The sequence below is a fragment of the Equus przewalskii genome, chromosome 1, assembly GCF_037783145.1.
Source record: "Equus przewalskii isolate Varuska chromosome 1, EquPr2, whole genome shotgun sequence".
NCBI lineage: Eukaryota > Metazoa > Chordata > Mammalia > Perissodactyla > Equidae > Equus > Equus przewalskii.
This window is the reverse complement of record NC_091831.1, coordinates 60,836,589-60,858,220: the sequence shown is the minus strand read 5'-3', so window position 1 is coordinate 60,858,220 and position 21,632 is coordinate 60,836,589. Positions and strand designations below refer to the sequence as shown.

Sequence of the window (21,632 nt, the reverse complement as noted above, 5' to 3'; positions counted from 1 at the left end):
TTGATGTGCCTACATGTGGCCTTTTCTTTACATTGGTGGTATTTGTTAGGATTCTTAAATCTATAAATTGATGTCTTTCATCATTTTGCAAAATTGTCAGCCACCAGCTCTTTAAATATTGTTTCTTCTCATTCTCTCTCCTCTCCTCTGAGATATCAATAAAATTGAATATATATTAGGCCTTTTCACTGTACTCTCTCTATCTCTTACCCTCTCCTATATTTTACTGTGTTTGTCTTTCCATACTTCATTCTGAATAGTTTCTTCTGATTTATTTCCAGGTCACTATATCTCTCTTTAGTTAAGTCTAATCTTCTGTTAAATCCATTAAATTTCATTTATAGAATTTTCATTTGGTTCTTTTTTCTTAAAAAAAAATCAAGTTATCTGCCAATATTCTCAACCTCACCTTTTATCTCCCTGAATATAGTTAAGTATAATTATTTTAATGGCTATGTCTGATAACTCCAGTAACTGGATCCTCTATCTCTGATTCTAATGTCTATTGTTTCTGTAGGTATTTCCTTATATATCTACTTATTTTTGATTGTGTGCTTAACTTTGTATTTGCAAAATTATTTGTAGAAATAATTTAAGGTTTAGGATGATGTTATCTCCTCCTAGGGACAATTGATGTTTGCCTCTGCCTAGAACCTGTGAGCACTAGCACTCTGGGATTACCCATGTTCTAGAACTACCTCAATCCAATTTACGGGACTGGGATGACTGAAAGATGAGCTACAGTCTCTGGGGGAGCCTATTGCAGGTTCACTCTTATTCTACAATAGTGGCCTTTAAAACTTTCAAACCAAAGTAAAAGTGTTTCACCTACTTTAGCAATCCCTAGACACCAATCTCTACAGCTTCAGTCCTTCTAGGTTATCAAGTATGGCTCAGTTTCTTGGCCTCTCAGTCTTACCCTTAATCAGCATAAGTCCTTGGAGCAAAAATCACATCTAAACACTAGGTTCACCATCCTGGGACGACTCTTCTTCTGGTCCTTTCCTGGAAATTTTTGCTATCTTGTTAGCTCTCTAGTGTCTATAAGCAGATGTGTTTTATGTTTTCTCTAACTATTCTAGCTTTTCTTAATGGGAACATTGCTCTGATTACTTAGTATGCCATAACTAGAAGCAGAAGTAAATATTTAATTATTGATGATGACAGATAATGGATGAATAGTAGCTGAAGGGACTGTGGAAGCCTTTTAAATATGGATAGAATTGAGGCCTGAATCAAGTAACATTCACTGAAGGGATCATTGTGGGATTAAAAATTTGAGGGAAAGCCCTCTACTTTCATCTAAATTGCTCTTGCTAAGCTACTTACTTATCTGTGCTGAGGATGTAAATGTATACACTAATTAAATTTATTCAAATTCATTCAATGCTCCCTCTTTTGGGCAAGCATTTACTAAGCACTATGTGCTAGACTCTGTTCTAGAAATTTAGTGATTTGATAATAAGTGAGAAGAGATGCAGACAGCTTGGTTATGAAGGAAAGAGAGTCAGAGAGGGAGAGGTTGATAACATAGGGAACACAAAAAATAAACTGGAGTAAGATGCTGGAAAGGGGAATGGGATTAAGAACAGGTGGAAGAGCTAGCCCTGAACAGAAAAATGCCACCTCTTATTTGAGCTTGAAGAAAATAGTGTGAGAGTAGGTACAGATATTATTACTCACAGAGTTTAGGAATTAGGAAGCTTGCATCTGTTAACCTCAATTTTCTAGGAGAAGTAGGAGGTAAGGTTAAGGGTGGGAGAGGGAGCTTGAAGTGAAGTCTTAGAATAACTATTGTGGCCATATGGGGGAAGGAAATCTAATTAGAAACACAGCAGCAGCCCATTCCACACTATTGCATGATTTTTCTCTAGCAACATTTAGTAGCCTAGATATAGGATAAATGGCTAGATTTATCCAAGATTAGGAGTTTACAAAGTACATATTATGGAAAGACAATGGGGCAGAGACTGTAGCATACTAAGAAGAGAATGACAATATAGTTTAAGTTGGACAGAAAAAGAAGCAACATATGAGGAAGGTGATAGTAAATACTTAAGAGAGAGAGGTCAGGGGCCTAAAGGTCTGGATGAGGTCAAAGGAGAGAGAGAAAGAGTGAATAAAAGGGCTAGAAGGAAAATAAATTGTGGCCAGAAATTATCATCCTAAGTTATAAGTGGGACAGTTCTAGGAAAGAAGGTCCTGAATGGCCATTGAAGTGGTCTGCTGGAGTAAAATACAAATGACAGTTGTTGGAATTGAGATGACAAAGCATATTAAAGGCTGAGTCAGTGTTTCTTAACACCTTTTTGTCATTAGTGTCCCACTAATTGGGCTTTTTAGATATTTTTTCCCTGATTGCCTCTCTTCCCCCCAAAAGGTTTAATACTACAGGCATACTGTATATCTGTTTATGTACTGTAATATCTAAGACGTTTTACTTCCCCAAACCAATTTTTGCTCCTTTGGGGGCGACACCCGTCCATTGAAAATGAATGGGCTAGAGTGTGGACTGGGTGGTTCACATGCACCCTGAAGTAACTCCGAACAGCAATTACTGTCAGGCTCCTTTTTTGCATAACAGAAATTGGTACTTAGGTTTCACTGAAATATTAGTAAAATTCAGTATTCCACTTCATTTTATGATTTCAAAGAACCTGTCGTCTTATAAAGATTCTTTGGAACTTAATATACTGTTAGGACATATTTAGGTTGCTAACAAATTAGCATCTCATTGTAACAACAGTTTGGAAGAGTTTAAATGCTGGTGAAAAGGCATTTTGCTTCATGGCTGTTAATTATGGATACTGACATGGAAAAGAATATTAAACGTGAGAAACTCTATGTACATTTTATTTGGTCAATGTTTTCCTATTCACAAATGAGCAAATTGTTTACCACTGCTACTTTGCAACTTGTCACTTGGGGGCAGCCAAAATTCTTGGGAATCACAGAAGTCTAGCATTTAACTAGTAGGATAGATAGGCTATTAAAGATATAAGGCACTGTGTTAGGCATGGTAGGGAAATAAAAATTGGAAAAAACTGAATGCCTAGCATCAAAAGATATTATAGCCTAGTAGAGGGGAAAAGACATTGTACGTGAATAATTATAATACAAGATAGCATAGGATGAGTGAAATGAGAGGCACAATGTGCTACAGGAATTCAGAAGAGGGAGAGATCAAAGTTGGACTATATGGAATTGATCAAAGGTTCATGAAAGATATGCATTTAAGTAAAATGTGAAATATGACAGAGATCAACAGGGAGAACTTTCTCAATGAATAGAATGATGTGAAGTAACGAATGAAGTGGTGGAAAACTCAGGGCATTTTTGGGAAATGAAGAATATGATTTGTTTAAAACACACAGTACACATACAGCAGAGTTGAGACATTTGGAAAAGACATATAGCAACCAGTTATGAATATCAGGCTAAGGAGTTTAGACTTCAATCAACAGATAAAAAGAACCCATTAAAGGGGTTTATGAGGGAGAGGGAGAGGGAAGAAGAAGAGGGAAAGAAATACAGACAGACAGACATATGCAAGCCATGTCCAGATATGTGATTAGATAAGACTGATCTGGTGTTCACAGTTCTGTTCGCACAGGATGCCCACTACGAGTCACACGTGGGCCTAGGTGCTGGAGACTCTGGGTAGACAATGGCAGGACATGAACAGTTTACTGTCTCTTTTCTCTACTAGACATGTTTGGGAGGCCCAGAAAGATTAAAGAACCTTCTGGGCTTTCATTTCCCCCCACATAAATAGGCCTATGACCACTGACCTAACAACAACAGAAACAAAATGCCTATGTTCAATAGCAGCCATATAAAAATATAAGAGAAACAACTCTCAGCTTTGTTCTGAAACTTAAGAAAATAGAAAAAGATTCCTCATATGTCTCACTTACTTCAAATGTTTTTTATCCAAGGGAGGCTGGAGCTGTGGTATCACATATATAATAATAAGTGATAGTAAATCCTTCATACTTCCTAACCTGACACTATGGATTTCCAAGCTACTAAAAAAATAGTACTGGCAATAAAAATTAGTTCTAGATACTGATATTTAATAAATGAGCCTTGGTTGATAAAGAATAGAATAGTGATTAGATATCTAATTTTCACCTCTCTTCCATGAAGGAAAAATAACAACTAACAGCTGTACTCTTAACATACTTAGAAGGAGCCCAGAGTTTAGTTTAACTACTTGATTAGCTATCACCAATTCTCCATTTCAAGAATTCAATAAAAACAGAGAGCTTGGGACTACCCCATCTGACTGTTAAATTAATTACACAGTACATAAAAAGCCAAGCCAACTTAGCTGAACAAGTTATCCTACAGCTGACCACTCTTCTCCTTTGCCCTCTTATTCTATTGCTTACTATAATATTTTTATGAATTTAGTGGTTTATGTGGCTCTTTTAAGTCTGTGAGCTCCATGAGGGCAGAAGCCATGTCTTATATGTGTCTCTATCTTTAGCACCTAGAATAGCACCTGATACATAATTGGCAAGCATGTGCATGTGCACCTACACCGGTGTGTGTGTATGTAAAAGGATAAATGAACACTTAAAGAGAACTGACCTTAGAAAGAATATGAGAGAAAAGAGAATTACTTTGACAACTAAAACTTCATTACTATCTCATAAAAAGTTTCTTGAAGAGGAATTCTCACCTGGCGTGTCATTACAAAATATGCATACATTGCCATGGCACTTCCGTAAGTGATGAAGTAGGTGACTGGCTCCATGATGTCCCAGGAATACTCCCACCAGGTAAGCCGGGCCAAAATGCCAAACTGTGTGGCCATATAGGCAAGTCCACCCCATAGCACCAAAGTGGTCCTCTTCTCAGCTTTTCTGCTAATCTCAATTCGTACCTATGGAGCACACATGATCAATCAACTGTCAGGCAGTTTGACATAGAACCAATTTTAAACTTTTATTTAAATTGTTCTATGCTCACTAAAGAAACAGGACTCATAGTCAAGACACAAGCTAGTCTCAGTTCTAATAAATATAGCTTGTCTTCCTAAATAGTATCTGTATTTTCACTGAGTAATGTTTTATAGGAGGAATATTTTATAAGACACGTGTTTTATGTTTCACCCTTGAAATAGCTGAAAATATGGTGAAATTGTGGGAGCAAATAACTTAGTTTCAATAGCTCTTCATCCAACCACAAGATTACCTTCTTTGAAAGAGGGAAATGAAAACATGCCAGTGTTCTCTCACTGTAGCATACAAGATTTACTCTATTATCAGTTTTTACTTAAAAAGCCTATGAGGGGGTGGGATAGCACAGTGAGTGACAGCATGGACTCTGGATTCAGAACGGCTGAGTTCAGGCCCTGATCTGCAAATCGCCATCAACTTCATTACTGAGCTGTTCTGAGGATTAAATAACAGAATACAGGTAAAATACTTAGCACAATTCCTGGCACATGGCAAATATTCAATAAAGGATGATAATTATTTTATCATAACTGGTACACTAAAAAATGCCTTACATTTTGAAAATCTCATCCCCCTTCACAATAGTTTTTCCAGTTTAATTTATCACAATGTTTCTAACAGTCTTAAATTTAACGAGAACAACCCTGAGATACAAGTTCATTATTTTTAAAGAAATCAGGAAAAGCACAATATTAACAGTGTTTGTTCCCTTTCTTGATCTTTAATATAGTCTAACTTCTTTTTTTTTTTCCTTTTTTTTTTATTTATATATATTTTTTTATTAATGTTATGATAGATTACAAGCTTGTGAGATTTCAGTTGTACATTTTTGTTAGTCATGTTGTGGGTACACCACTTCCCCCTTCGTACCCTCCCCCCACCCCCCCTTTTCCCTGGTAACCACCGATCAGATCTCCTTCTCAATATACTAATTTCCACCTATGAGTGGAGTCATATAGAGATCGTCTTTTATAGTCTAACTTCTTAAAATGGAAATACTTGCATTACCATTAAAAAGTGAGGATGACACATGTTCACTGTAAAACATTCAGAAAAGTGTAAAGAAGAAAAATCAATCATAATCCTCCTATGCTATTAGCATTTGGGAATATATTCCTTTTGATTTTTTCTTTGTGTGTGTGTGTAGCTATATGTGTAACCCATTTAAAAATTGGATCATAGTATGCACTAATACGCATACTGTTTTATAATTTACTTTTCATAAAATATCATGAAGTGTTTTCTATAACACAGACCTACATAATCATTTTTAATAGTTGTGTAATATTCTATATAATATTAATTCTTAACTTGGTTAAAATCATTATCCACTACACTCAGACCCTTTCTTGAGAAGCAATTTGTCTAATCTTTGTGGTAAAGGTGGTAAATCTGGTTAAGGGCAGTACATTCAGGCCTCAAAGCTCTAAGTCCATTATCAAGGCTCCAAAGTCTTCCTTTTTAAGTCCTTTCTTAGCTTTAATTGGAACTTTTTAATGATTCAGTCCTCAAAACTAGTGGACTAGTTTGACATAACTCAATTACATAAAGATTGGAGGGGGGAAAAATCAAACATATATGCTCTGGAAAAAATAATGGTGAAGAGAAAATTTGTGAAATTTGAATTTGCACCTTTTCCAGGGGCGCCAGTTGCTCTTTGAGATCCTCTAATCTTTCGATAAGCTCCCTTTCCTTGTTTAACTGGTGCTGCTCGATGCACAGCGTGGTGTACAGCTGCTGGACCAGTGTCTTTACATCGTTCAGCGTTGCTGCGTTTTCATGGCTTAAGAGGTCTGAAAGAAAGGGGTTACATTTTCTTTTTAAATGTATGCCTTAAATGAAGAGTTGCTATTCCTAGGGCTATTAGACAGTGATAAAAACAAGGCAGATGCAGCCACTATAGGGATCTCACCTTCACTGTTAAACTGAAGGAAAGTGATAGTTCTTTTTTAAAAAGGAGGGTCTAAAAATCCTAGACAGTAAACTCACGTTTGGGCAACTTGAAAATTTTGAAACCAACATCCACCATTATATTTTTATAAGTCTAAATGCTATAAATGAGGCAACAAATAATAAGAATCTTCATTAGATAAAGACAAAAAATTTAAAGCAATATGTTAAAAACTAGTACAGAGGTTTAGAATCAATCTGATTATCATGCTTATTAAAATATTGATCTATAATTGATCTGTGGTCTTGCCATTTTAATTGGTGATATTTTCCCCCAACTTACAGTATTTCAAATTTGCAAATACAAATGTATAAGTAAAAATACCATTATCCTAATAATCTTAGCCCCCATACACCTGCCCCTAGCATACCAACTTTTATTTATTCTTGCTGGGGAAAAGATACACAATACCTTCATGGGCTTCAATCATGCTTTAAAAGGCAAGAGGTTATAAGAATGATTGAAAAGGTAAAAGATTAAATTCTTTGATTCAACATACTCTTCTCTGAGTAGCATGTGTTTCCAGAAATCTAAAAATTATGTTTTGAGAATCTAATAAAAAAAATCAGCTGATCTCAGCTGTTAAAGAATTAAAAAAAAAAAAAAGCACTAGAAGTAAAGCTTTTGTTTTAGATGTGACATTTTGTTAGGTATAGCACAAGGTTAGCTCTCTTCTAAATCAAAATAAGCCACAGTCAGAATTAGGCAAGTATTTCAAAGATTCTTCAAGGATATCCTTTAGTACAGTTACCACAGAAATTCAATCAATGAAAAATTCAAATAAGGGTAGCAAATTGGATTAGAGAGGAGCTGATATAGTAAAATGGGCCATAGCACCTAGCACAGTATCTGGCATGCTTCAGTAAATGTGTGCTGCATTAATGGAAACAGATAAAAGCAAGAACACTGAGTTCTAGAAGTCATCTATGTCAACAGGGTCTTCTTTGCACTAAAGTTGCAGCTCACATTTGCATACAGCTTTACACTTTCCAAAATTACCAGAAGAGGAAACTACACTCCAGAGGGCAGTAACTTGTCTAGAATGTCACAGTGAAGTGGCAGAGTCCACATCTCCTGATGCCAAGGCCTGGAACTGAGTTACAATGCTTCTATTATACCAATATTAATATTTCTCCCGCAAGCTCAGTCCCCTTTCGAAGAGACAATTCCTTAGGTAGGTATAAATTATCTACGGCTAACAAAATCTCCTCACGTATATTATCCCACGTTATCCTCACAATAACAGCATGAGTAAGCTTGGTGCCCACAATTTATAAATGAGGAATTTGAATCCCAGAGAGATAAGATTAACAAACATTTTTGTACTCTATACTGATCTAGTCACTATAGAGGGGAAACAAAAAATCAAATATGAGGTGGTTCCTCTCCTTAATGAGGTCTAATAATAATATTTACCAAGTTGCAGAGCTAGTAGGGACTGGAAAAGATCTTCTGACTAGTAGTCCCATGACTTTCCTACTCTATGCCCTGTCATTTTCCATTTCAACTTTCAATACCATAGTTAAACTGTATTTGCTTAGAAGCCCAACGAGAGAGTGGGAAGGAGAGAGGAAGGGAGGGAAGGAAGGAAGGAAGCAAGCAAATAAGCAAACTAAATAGAATCTCTCTTCTTCCTTTTCCTAATGAAGCATGGGCATGTTAATGATCAAATATGTAGGACAATCAACCTGAAAATGTATAAAATTTGAAATCAGGCTTGGCATTTGTTTTATGAAAAAAGTAAGTTTATATTAGAACATCATTCATTGGAGACTCAGTTTAAAAATTAATATTCATATAATGGGTTCTTCTCTGTAGGAAATTTATTTTTTATGTCAATCCTTTATGCCTTCTGGGTTTTATGTTATAGTTAGAAAGGTATTTCTCACTCCAAGGTTAAAAATATATTTCTCTTTTGATTCTTTCAGTACTTTTAATATTTATTTTTCTTCTTTAAAATTTAAATTTTTGATCTACACATGCTTTGACAAGCACTTCCATGTCTAGGTATTTTTTCCTACATATACAACACTAATATACTTCCTAAGTGACAGACTTCAATGCTGCAATATATACTATAGCAAAAGATGAAAACAACATAAAAGTCCATCAATAAATTATAAAATAAGCAGTTAAGTGAATGGTGATATACATTCATACAATGTAATACATAGCAGCTGTGAAAAAGAGTGAGGAATTCTTTATGAACTGGTATCTTGAGATCTTCAGAATACACTGTTAGGTGAGAAAAGCAGTTTGTTGGTTTCACATCTTGTCAATTTGGCTAAACTGGAATTATGTTTCCCCAAATACCTTTCCCTGTATGGTTCCTGATTAGAGTTAACCATAAGAGAAATTCAAGTGCGATTTTGGAAGGCAGAAGTAAAGCAGAAGCCATTATACTCTGAAGGCTGTCATGGGTGGCAGGGAGAAACACATGCAGATGTGCCTGCAGATGCCAGCTTGTGCTTGCTCTCCTCTGCTCTGCATCCAGCCCTTTTTTCTCAACTGCCCCTTTGTTGATTAAAGCAAATCCAGGCCCATAACCAGATGCAGCCTTCTAGGGCTGTGCTGTCCAAAATAGTAACCACTAGCCAAATGTGGCTATTTAAATTTAAATTAATTAAAATGAAATAATATTTAAAATTCAGTTCCTCAGTCACACTAGCCACATTTCAAGTGTTCAATAGCTACATGTGACTATTGGCTACCATATTGGACAGTGCAGAAACAGAACATTTTCACTATCACAGAAAGTTCTATTTGACAACACTGTCCTAGGGATTTCCCTATTAGCCCTCCTTTGCTAATCCTTCTTATTCGAATAATTCTATGTGCCTGAATTTCCAGGTTCCCTGGCAAGCTTTGATTTGTCCACCTGTGTCATCGCTTCAAAATTAGTGACTTTGATCTTCCAAGCTCCCCTTTTCAGACGCTTGCTTCTTCAGCTTCATCTACAATTGTACACTCTCGTTCCTATAATAAATCTTTTATTGCACAATATTCACGTGATTCTGCTTCCCAATTGAATCCTGACTGATACAAACAGTATGCATGATATGCTATTATTTGCATAAAAAGGGAAAAAGAGGGGCCAGCCTGGTGGCGCAGCAGTTAAGTTTGCACGTTCTGCTTCGGCAGCCCGGGGTTCCCTGGTTCAGATCCCCGGTGTGGATATTGTACCACTTGGGTGGTAGGCATCCCACATACAAAGTGGAGGAAGATGGGCACGGATCTTAGCTCAGGGTCAGTCTTCCTCAGCAAAAAGAGGAGGATTGGTAGCAGATGTTAGCTTAGGGCTAAACTTCCTTAAAAAAAAGGGAAAAAGATTATGCGGTTCATATTTACTTATGAACGCACTGACTATTTTTGGTAGAAAATATAAGAACATTGCTTGCTGGCACAGAGGAGGAAATGGTGGCTGTGGAACAGGGATGAGAAAACTTTTTCCCATAGATTCTTTGACTTTGGGAGTTGAACCTTGTGAATGTATTATCTATTCAAAACAAATAAAAAAATGTAATGTGCAACCGCGTACCTCCTAACAGCAATGAAAAGACTATAAATATGATAATTCATAGGAAATTAGTCTCACAGATGTCCAATTCTAGGCCTTGTTGAATATAGGCAGAGTTGTTATTTTTCTGATCAGGCATCAGTAAAGCCCTGGAAAACTCAAGGGACTCAGCTTTATTTTGTTAGGTTTTCTTGACAGGAAGGATATGGTTCCAAGGTATTATCATGGTGGAGGAAAACAACCTCAAACCCTTGACCCTGAGAAACCTACCCACATATTTGCAGATGAAATTATAGGAAGAGGGAAGATAAATATGCTAATGGCTTAACGACAACACTGTTGGATGATTTGTGTATGCTTCACTAAAAATGCAATTAGATATTTATTAATGTTTCTGCACATGCCATCAGTGCAGATACAGAAAGAAAGATACAGAAAGACAGGGAGATGTACTAACATAATGGGAACTGAAAAGTCTTTTCAGCTACTAACATGGTTTGGGAAGGACTTTGGTTATTTGAGTCTCTGATAAGGTGTTCATTATTGCTGGTATTTGGTTTGCCCATTCAACCTTTTCTCTGAAATTATTTACGTTTCCAATATCCTCTGGATGGATAAGTGGGGAAAGGGGCTTAGTGGTGCCAATCAAAATGATTCTCCTTAACAAAAAAACTTTCAACAACTAGTGAAATAGGGTATATTCTCCTCCTCTCCAAGACTAAGAGGAACGTAGTTAATTACTACTTCAACAGGGTTGGGATAAAAGGCTTTTTGTGTTCCCTTTCCATATTCTCCCCTCTATTCTAGATTTAGATTAGGGTTTAAAATAATCTAATTGCTAAAACAGTTACTCTTCTCATACTGCAGTAGTCAGGGGGGAATCCAGCCATATACATCTATGATAACCAAAGGAATGCAATGGAGTTTGCAACTAGCCTTACTGCTATGACTTGCCCCATGTTCCATTTCAGTTTTTTCCTGCCTCTTCCCTCCAATTTTGAGGTTAGGTACAAGGGTTGTCAATACTTAGGTATCCATAATACCTATGGACTGCCAATTCCACACAAAAATTAAATGTGGCTATACTGGATCCTATATGAATAAGCCCTCTATCCTCAGTGCCTGGTGGAAGTATGTGCAATTAAGTTTTCACAGAGTATTTTTACTTCTAAAGTGCTATCCATAAACAGGAAAAAGGAAAACAGGAGAAAGAAGTAAAAGTTAAAGGGGGTAAGGAGAGAACAATGAAGGGCAGCAGAATTTGCTACCCTAAAATGTGTCTCTTTGGCTTGATTATTTTTATGAACAAAAAACTCAGGAAGAAACTTTGACCTCCCCACAAATCGCCTAAAAGAATTTAAGATAGAAAGCCTATTCCAGGAAGGAGCTAATACCATAGATAACTATAGTATAATATGAACTAGGCATGGTAGACAGGGAGGAACCTAGCAAGGCCCATTTGATCAAAGTCCTCTCCATGTCTTTGCAAGGCTTGGCAAATACATGTTCATCAAACATTTGTTTTCCATCTCCATGTTAATTGCCTTCCTCTCCTTTTAATTCCAAAACCACTATCCCCAACACCCTCCTTTGTCTTTAGCTAAAGATGGTATTGAAAATAGTGGCTATGGCCATTTTAGTGAGTTACTCAGTTTTCCTGGGTTTCTCCCATGTATACATGTTATTAAACTCCATTTGATTTTTTCCTATTATCGTCTCACGTCAATTTAATTCTTAAGACCAACCAGAAGAACCTAGATGGCAGAGGAATATTTCTTCCTTCTCTACAGTAGGAAAAATTGTGTCAAAACTTAAAAAATGGTTCTGGAAAAGTTTTCCTTTGTTAACTATTTTAACTTTTATTAGATAAAATGGTTCTGGAAAAGTTTTCCTTTGTTAACTATTTTAACTTTTATTAGATAAAGGAGATTTGTTCCATCTGCTCCACATATAAAATCCTAGTGTTCCTTCTCATTACCTGATACCCCAAACCTAGTGCCTTCAATTCCTTTTCTCCATGTAGCCTTCTCACTAAACAGAGTTACAACGTGGGGAAGAGGAATATGCTTACTCATCTAGATGATTGACATTCCTCTCAAATACAGATATTCAAACTGCTCTCTTACTCAATGCGAAGCCAGGTACCTGAGCATTACTGTAGATATTCAATAAGAATGTGATTGCCTTTCAACCTTGTTCCCAACACAGACATAGATGAGTCTTGTCAATTTTCTGTTTTCTTGCTTAATTTGAGGGGCAACTCAAGGATCTAGAGGATTTGTCAGCTTGTTTTGCAGAAGAAAGAGAGTGCCCTCAGAGAGGCTGCAATCACCGATGGCCAGCTGCCAGCTGCCACTGAGGCCCATGGGCTTATCGGGAGTGACCTCTTTGTTTCTCTGAAGCTCCTCCTGCCAAGCCCCTTAGCTCTATAAAACCCCCTGCTTTCTGCTCTTGTTAAGGCAGATTTAAGCAAACCTATGCTCCCACCTTCTCGTTTTGGCCAATTCAAATAAAACCTTTCTCCACCTCCAAGCACCAATGTCTCAGTGTTCGGCTTACTGTGCATCAGGCACACGAACTTGAGATTAAGAGGTTCGGTATCAAATGTAGCTGAAAAGGAGGGGGGACTTGGATGCTAGCAATATCTTCCTCAGAGAGGGAGAGGAAGATAATATGGTGGAAACAAAATTAAAACCTATTTTACATTTTCTCAAAAGAAAAAAGGTTTTCTTTATGATGTTTTAAAGGTTGGAGAAAAAGTGTTTATGGACTTAGTATTATCTGAGCTTCTGTGAGAAATGGTGTTTAATAGCATAATCTCTCATTGGCTAATAAGAGAGCTGAGAGAGCTCTGATGTGTGAATTTAAATACTGAAAAGATCTCTTTAAATTCTACACCAGTGCTGCTATTGAGCTTACCAAATTTCACACTTCAATTTACAATTATTCCATGAATTACAGACTCCTGACTCTTGCAAACTTCACATTCAAATTGACTTCTAGGGAAGCTGGGTAGCTATTTCACAGTTCTGAGATATAGATAAAGCAAAGAGTTGTTAGGCTGCCAAATTGATTACCAGAGAATCAGATATAATATCTCCCCTTTTCAGTTTCTACCTTTAGTTTCCTTATTCAACTTGGGAATAGCCCTATTTAAAAAACTAGGGGGCTGGTCCCATGACTGAGTGGTTAAGCTCACATGCTTCGCTTTAGTGGCCCGGGGTTCACTGGTTCAGATCCTGGGCGTGGACCTACACACTGCTCATTAAGCCATGCTGTGGTGGTGTCTCTCAAAGAAGAACTAGAATGACTTACAACTAGGATATACAACTATGTACTGGGGCTTTGGGGAGAAAAAAAAAAGAGGAAGGTTGGCAACAGATGTTAGCTCAGGGCCAATATTCCTCACCAAAGGAAAAAAAAAAAAAACCATGGCTTTAAAAAGAAAAAAGAAAAAGCCCCTAAAACACTCATTTCTGTTTTAAAAATACAGTATTAGACAAGACGGTTGGAATTATTCATTGATTAAAATACCTCTAGTTTTTGACAACTTTTGATAACATATGGGAGCCCATATCTCTACTTTTCTGATTGTTATACTTTATATAAGAATATATCAGTCAATTTTTAAAATTTTACTAATACAACAGAAAATCTAAATAGAAGGAACTCTCTAGGTAATTCACAAACACACAAAAAAACTGAATATAATGCCCTCAAGGTCTATCTATGTTGTTGCAAATGGCAGAATTTCTTTCTTTCTCATGGCTGAATAATATTCTATTATATGTATATACCACATCATCTTTATCTATTCATCTGTAGATGAACACTCAGGTTGTTTCCATATCTTGGCTACTGTGAATGCTGCTGCAATGAACATGGGAGTGCAGATAGCTCTTCCAGATCCTGATTTCATTTTCTTTGGATACATATCCAAAAGTGGGACTGCTGGATCATGTAGTAGTTCTGTGTTGGTCAAAGGGTAACCAACTTCCAACTATAAGATGAATAAATTCTGGGGAATCTAACGTACAGCATGGTGACTGTAGTTCACAACACTGGAATGTTTACTTGGAAGTTGCTAAGAGAGTAGATCTTAAGAGTTCTCACCACAAAAAAGAAATAGTAATTATGTGAGGTGATGGAGGTGTTAACTAATCCTACTGTGGTAATCATTTTGCAACATTTAAATGTATCAAATCATCACATTGTACACTTTAAATTTATACAATGTTATATGTCAATTATGTGTCAATAAAGCTGGAAAAAAAATGAAGAGCAAACTCAAAGAACAACAAAAAATCTGAGTAAAATAAGGCCTGTGCTTCTGTTATTTTAAAGAGAACTTCTAGTCCAAGAATCAGGGACTAAAGAAGGAAAACATATTAGCATAGCTAATATATAGCTAACAACCCTGGTCTACATGTTCAATGATTCCAACTTAATAAAATCCGATTCAGTAATCTCTTACTGTTTAAAAGATACTTTTCAGATGTCAGGAACATGGAGGAGTGAGCGGTTTTCTTTGTCTCTCCCCCTCTGAACTACAACTAAATGGACATTCATTGATCAAGAGAAGATACTCACATAGCACCTCAGGACACCTGAGAGACCAGTGCTGCTATACCTTGGAAGGTGGATGGACTACCCCCAGGGAGGACGTGGAGATAGGTGACACCTCTCTGGCCTCAGACAGCCCAGTACCTGCGAGCAACTCTCCCGGCTGAAGTGCTCATAGCACTGCTGTGGCCCTGAGGGTGGGCATGTGGCTTGGTGTGACTGTCAAAACAGGTGACTACAGTCCTAAGCCCCCCGTGGTTGCTCTTTGGACCAGTGGGAAAATCCACAGTCCCACTGCGGCCCCAGGGAGTGACCTGGGCTCATACTGATAGGGAGGCCCCACGCACCAAGCAAAAAGGCTGGCGCGACCCAGGAGTAGATGCAGCATGGCCAGGCAAGCAAACTGCTGGCTGCCTTAAATGCCCATAGTTCTGCTGCAGCCCTGAGGGGACAAGTGAGATCCTGTGGGACCAGATGGCAATGGAGCTGAGTCTGGGCAAAGAAGTTCCTGGCTGCCTTGAAAGCCCATAACACTGCTGCATTCCCTAAGGGGGGAGCGTGTCTAGGCTGGTCTGTGGGAGCAGGTGGAAGCAAATCAAAGCACCAGTGGCTTTTCCCACAGTTGACAGGAGACCCCACAGGGACACTGCGATAACAAGGAGTGGGCCAGGCGGGGTCAGGAAAAGAGGATGGGGATCCTGGTGGGCTCAGATTACACAGCTCCTGCCCCCTTGTCCCAGTGGCAGCAAGTGGAAGCAGTAACCAAACTCTATCTCTATGCAGAGGCACACATCCATGCCATCCACAGTATGAAAAAAAAATATATTAAATCTCCAGAACAGAAGGAAAATGGCAAGTACCCAGAAAACAATCCTGAAGACACAGAAATCCATAACCAAAATGACAAAGAATTCAAAATAGCTATCATTAAAAAACTCAATGAGTTAAAAGAGAGTACAGATAGACAACTCAATGAGTTCAAGAGTTACATCACAAAAGAGCTTGAAACTATAAAGAAGAACCAATCAGAAATGTTGGAGATGAAAAACAAAATGGATGAGATTAAGAAAAATCTGGACTCCCTGAACAGTAGGGCTGATAATATAGAGGACAGAATTAGCAGTCTGGAGGACAGAAATATAGAAATGCTTCAGATAGAGGAGGAGAGAGAACTAAGACTAAAAAGAAATGAAGAAACTCTCCAAGAAATGTCTGACTCAATTAGGAAATGCAACATAAGGATTATAGGTATCCCATAGGGGGAAGAGAAGGAGAATGAAGCAGAAAGCTTGTTCAACGAAATAATAGCTGAGAACTTCCCAAACTGGAGGAGGGAGCTGGAAATCCATGTGACAGAAGCCAATAGATCCCAAAACTTTGTCAATGTAAAAAGACCACCTCCAAGGCATTTAGTAGTAAGGCTGGCAAAAGTCAATGACAAAGGAAAAATATTAAGAGCAGCAAGGCAGAAGAAAACAACCTACAAAGGAACCCCTATCAGGTTGTCAGCAGATTTCTCAGCAGAAACCTTACAGGCTAGGAGACAGTGGAATGATATATTCAAAACTCTGAAAGACAAAAATTTTCAGCCAAGAACACTCTATCCAGGGAAAATATCCTGCAAATATGCAGAAATAAAAACTTTCCCAGATTAACAAAAGTTAAGGGAGTTCATCACCACAAGATCCCCCCTACAAGAAATCTTCAGGAAGGCCGTCATACCTGAAAGAAAAAGAAAAAGAAAAAGAACAGGGGTTACAAAACCCTGAGCAAAGAGATAAGTAGATAGACAAAATCAGAAAATTGCAGCTCTCCATCAGAACAGGCAAGCAAATGCTTAATTATAACATGAAAGATAAAGGGAAAGAAAACACCAAAAATAGATATAATCTTGTCATTTTAACCACAGACTCACAACACAAGAAGAAAAAATATGTGACAATAACAACTTAGAGGGGAAGAGGAAAGGAACGGCACCGCCTTAGTGTAAGGAAATAAGAGGCTATCAGAAGATGGACTATCTCATCTATGAGATGTTTTATACAAACCACATGGTAACCACTAAACAATTAGAACAGAGACACAAATGATAAATAAGGAGAAAACTAAGAAAACCAGCATAGAAAACTACTTAACTGAATGGGAAGTCCAAAATACATGGGACGAGAAACAAAGGAAATGCAGTAGAACTGGAAAACACAAGATAAAATGGCAGCATTAGGTTCCCACATTTCAATAATCACTCTAAATGCAAATGGATAGAATTCTCCAATGAAAAGACAGAGAGTGGCAGGATGGATTAAAAAACAAAACCCAACAATATGCTGCCTCCAGGAAACACATCTCAGCCCCAAAGACAAACACAGACTCAGAGTGAAGGGATGGAAGACGATACTCCAAGCTAATAGTGAACAAAAGAAAGCAGGTATTGCCATACTTATATCAGACAAAGTAGACTTCAAGACAAAACAGGTAAAGAGAGACAAAGGGGGCAGTTTATAATGATAAAAGGGACACTCCACCAAGAAGACGTAACACTTATAAATATATACACACCCAACACAGGAGCAACAAAGTACATAAAGCAACTATTAACAAAACTAAAAGGAGATATCAAGAACAATACAATAATAATAGGAACCTCAACACCCCACTTACACCAATGAATAGATCATCCAGACAAAAAGTCAACAAGGAAATTGTAGAATTAAGTGAAAAATTAGACCAGATGGACTTAGATATATATAGAACACTCCATCCACAAACAGCAGGTTGTACATTCTTCTCAAGTGTGCATGGAACATTCTCAAGGATAGACCATATCTTGGGAAACAAAGCAAGCCTCAATAAATTTAAGGGGACTGAAATAATATAAAGCATCTTTTCTGACCATAAAGCTATGAAACTAGAAATCAATTACAAGAAAAAAGGTGGGAAAGGGGCAAATATGTGGAGATTAAACAACAAGCTACTGAACAACCAATGGATCATTGAAGAAATCAAAGGAGAAAGCAAATATTATCTGGAGACAAATGAAAATGAAAACACACCATATCAACTCATTTGGAATGCAGCAAAAGCAATCATAAGAGCGAAATTCATTGCAATATACGCTCACCTCAACAAACAAGAAAAATCTCAAATAAGCAATCTCAAACTACACAAAACAGAATTAGAAAAAGAAGAACAAACAAAGCCCAAAGTCAGTAGGAGGAGATAAATAATAAAAATTAGAGCAGAAGTAAATGAAATTGAAACAAAAAAGACAGTAGAAAGGATAAATGAAACAAAGAGCTGGTTCTTTGAGAAGATAACAAAATTGACAAGCCCTTAGCCAGCTTCACTAAGAAAAAAAGAGAGAAGACTCAAATAAATAAAATTAGAAATGAAAGAGGAAAAAGTACAATGGGTATCACAGAAATACAAAAGATTATAAGAGAATACTATGAAAAACTATATGCTAACAAATTGGACAACCTAGAAGAAATGGATAAATTCCTTGAGACTCTTACAACCTCCCAAAACTAAATCAAGAAGAGAATAGAGAATCTGAATAGACCAATCACAAGTAGAGAGATTGAAACAGTAATCATAAACCTCCCCTGCAAAAAATGTCCAGGACCAGATGGCATCTCTGGAGAATTCTACCAAACATTCAAAGATTTAATACCTATCCTTCTCAAACTATTCCAGAAAATTGAGGAAGATAGAGCACTTCCTAACACATTCTATGAGGCCAACATCACTGTGATACCAAAGCAAGACAAGGACAACACAAAGAAGGAAAATTGCAGGCCAATATCACTGATGAACATAGATGCAAAAATCCTCAACAGAATATTGGCAAAACGAATACAGCAATACATTAAAAAGATCATACACCATGATCAAGTGGGATTTATACCAGAGACAAAGGGATGGTTCAACATCCACAAGTCAATCAATGTGATACACCACATTAACAAAATGAGGAACAAAACCCACAAATGATCATCTCAATAGATGCAGAGAAAGCATTTGACAAGATCCAACATCCATTTATGATAAAAATGCTCAATAAAATGGGTATAGAAGGAAACTACCTCAACATAATAAATGCCATATATGACAAACCCACAGCCAATATCATACTGAATGGGGAAAAACTTAAAGCCATCGCTCTGAGAACAGGAACAAGACAAGGGTACCCACTCTCACCACTCTTATTTAAGATAGTACTGGAGGTTTTGGCCAGAGCAATGAGGCAAGAAAAACAAATAAAAGGAATCCAAATAGGCAATGAAGAAGAGAAATTCTCACTATTTGTAGATGACATGATTTTATATATATATAAAACCCAAAGAAGTCTATTGGAAAGCTACCATAAATAAGCAACAATTTCAGCAAAGTTGGAGGGTACAAAATCGACTTACATAAATCAGTTGCATTGTTATACTCTAATAATGAATTAACAGAAAGAGAACTCAAGAACACAATCCCATTCACAATCACAACAAAAAGAATAAAATATCTTGGAATAAATTTAACCAAGGAAATGAAAGACCCATACAATGAAAACTACAAGACTTTCCTGAAAGAAATTGATGATGACATAAAGAGATGGAAAGACATTCCATGCACATGGATTGGAAGAACAAACATGGTTAAAATGTCCATACTACCTAAAGCAATCTACAGATTCAACGCAATCCCAATCAGAATCCCAATGACATTTTTCACAGAAATAGAACAAAGAATCCTAAAATTCATATGGGGCAACAAAAGATCCCAAATTGCTAAAGCAATCCTGAGAATAAAGAACAAAGCTGGAGGCATCACAATCCCTGACTTCAAAATATACTACAAAGCTATAGTAATCACAACAGCATGGTACTTGTACAAAAACAGGCACACCGATCAATGGAACAGAACTGAAAGGCCAGACATAAAACCACACATCTACCAACAGCTAATCTTTGATACAGGAGCTGAGAACATACAACGGAGAAAAGAAAGTCCCTCCAACAAACGGTCTTGGGAAAACTGGACAGCCACATGTTAAAGAATGAAAGCAGACCATTCTCTTATGCCATTCACAAAAATAAACTAAGGTCTTGAAGCCAAGACCTGAAACCATAAGACTTCTAGAAGAAAATATAGGCAGGACACTCTTTGACATTGGTCTTAAAAGGATCTTTTCAGACACCATGTCTTCTTGGACAAGGGAAACAAGAGAAAGAATAAACAAGTGGGACTTCATCAGACTAAAGTTTCTATAAGGCAAGGGAAAACAGGATTGAAATGAAAAGATAACCTACCAACTGGGAAAAAAATATTTCCAAATCATATATCCAACAAAGGGTTAATCTCTATAATATATAAAGAACTCACACAACTCAACAACAAAAAATCAAATGATCTGATCAAAAAATGGGCAGGGGATATGAACAAACATTTCTCCAAAGAAGATATATGGATGGCCAATAGGCACATGAAAAGATGTTCATCATCACTGATCATCAGGGAAATGAAAATCAAAACTACACTAAGATATCACCCGAGACCCATTAGAATGAGAATAATAACAAAGACAAAAAATAACAAATGTTGGAGAGGTTGTGGACAAAAAGGAACCCTCAAACACTGCTGGTAGGAATGTAAACTGGTGCAGACACTATGGAAAACAGTATGGAGATTTCTCAAAAAATTACAAATAGAAATACCATACGACCCAGCCATCCCACTACTGTGTATCTATCCAAAGAACTTGAAATCAGCAATTCAAAGAGACTCATGCACCCCTATGTTCATTGCAGCATTATTCACAATAGCCAAGATGTGGAAGCAACTCAAGTGCTCATTGACCAATGAATGGATAAAGAAGACGTGGTATATATATACAATGGAATACTACTGTGCCATAAAAATGACAAAAATTGTCCCATTCATAACAACATGGATGGACCCTGAGGGTATTACTTTAAGCAAAATAAGCCAGATAGAGAAAAAAAAACTATGTATGATTCCACTCATATGTGGAAGATAAAGAAATACACAGACAAAGAAAACAGATTAGTTGTTACCAGGGGAAAGGAGGGTGGGAGGTGGGCACAAAGGTAAAGGGGCGCACCTATGGGATGACTGACAAATAATAATGTACAACTGAAATTTCACAACGTTGTAAACTATCATAACCTCAATTAAAAAAAAAAAGAAAAAAAAGAAAGTTTTCCATCCTTACTATACCTCTCCAAACTTTTTCTAAGCTGGTTCCATTTCAACTAGCTTGAACACAGAAGAAAATCTGGCTTTCTGAACAACCAAAATGCAACCAAGTTAACTCATTTAATTCACTCAATACAGAATGACCACCTGAATCAATGAGGGATACAAAATCACAGTGCCTTCCCTGTGAGCATTTACAAAGAAAAGGAATGAGAAGAATTCAGAGAGGAGATTAGTCACTTCTGGTTGTCTGGGAGTCAAAGAAAGAATAGGATCTTAAAGGCTTCATTGAAGAGCTGACTGATGATTTTGACATGAGGAAACAGGAAGGTTAGGTTCCTGACATGAGGTTAGGAACACAGGAAAAAGGCATCTTAGAGGAAAGGGGAACAAACATGGAGATGGCAAAGAATGGGACATGGTTCAGGAA

At 37.1% G+C, this 21,632-nt stretch overlaps 1 protein-coding gene across 2 annotated transcripts in view; it reads right to left on the bottom strand.

Annotated features, from left to right (window-relative positions):
- Positions 1-21,632, bottom strand: part of MCU (mitochondrial calcium uniporter) — a 188,508-nt gene that overhangs the window by 6,909 nt on the left and 159,967 nt on the right. For both annotated transcript variants that reach the window (XM_070565555.1, XM_008530593.2), the window contains exons 5-6: positions 6,600-6,760; positions 4,688-4,891 (exon numbers count right to left, since the gene is read on the bottom strand). In XM_070565555.1, coding sequence (XP_070421656.1) covers positions 4,688-4,891; positions 6,600-6,760 — 365 coding nt within the window. The remainder of the gene's footprint in view (positions 1-4,687; positions 4,892-6,599; positions 6,761-21,632) is intronic.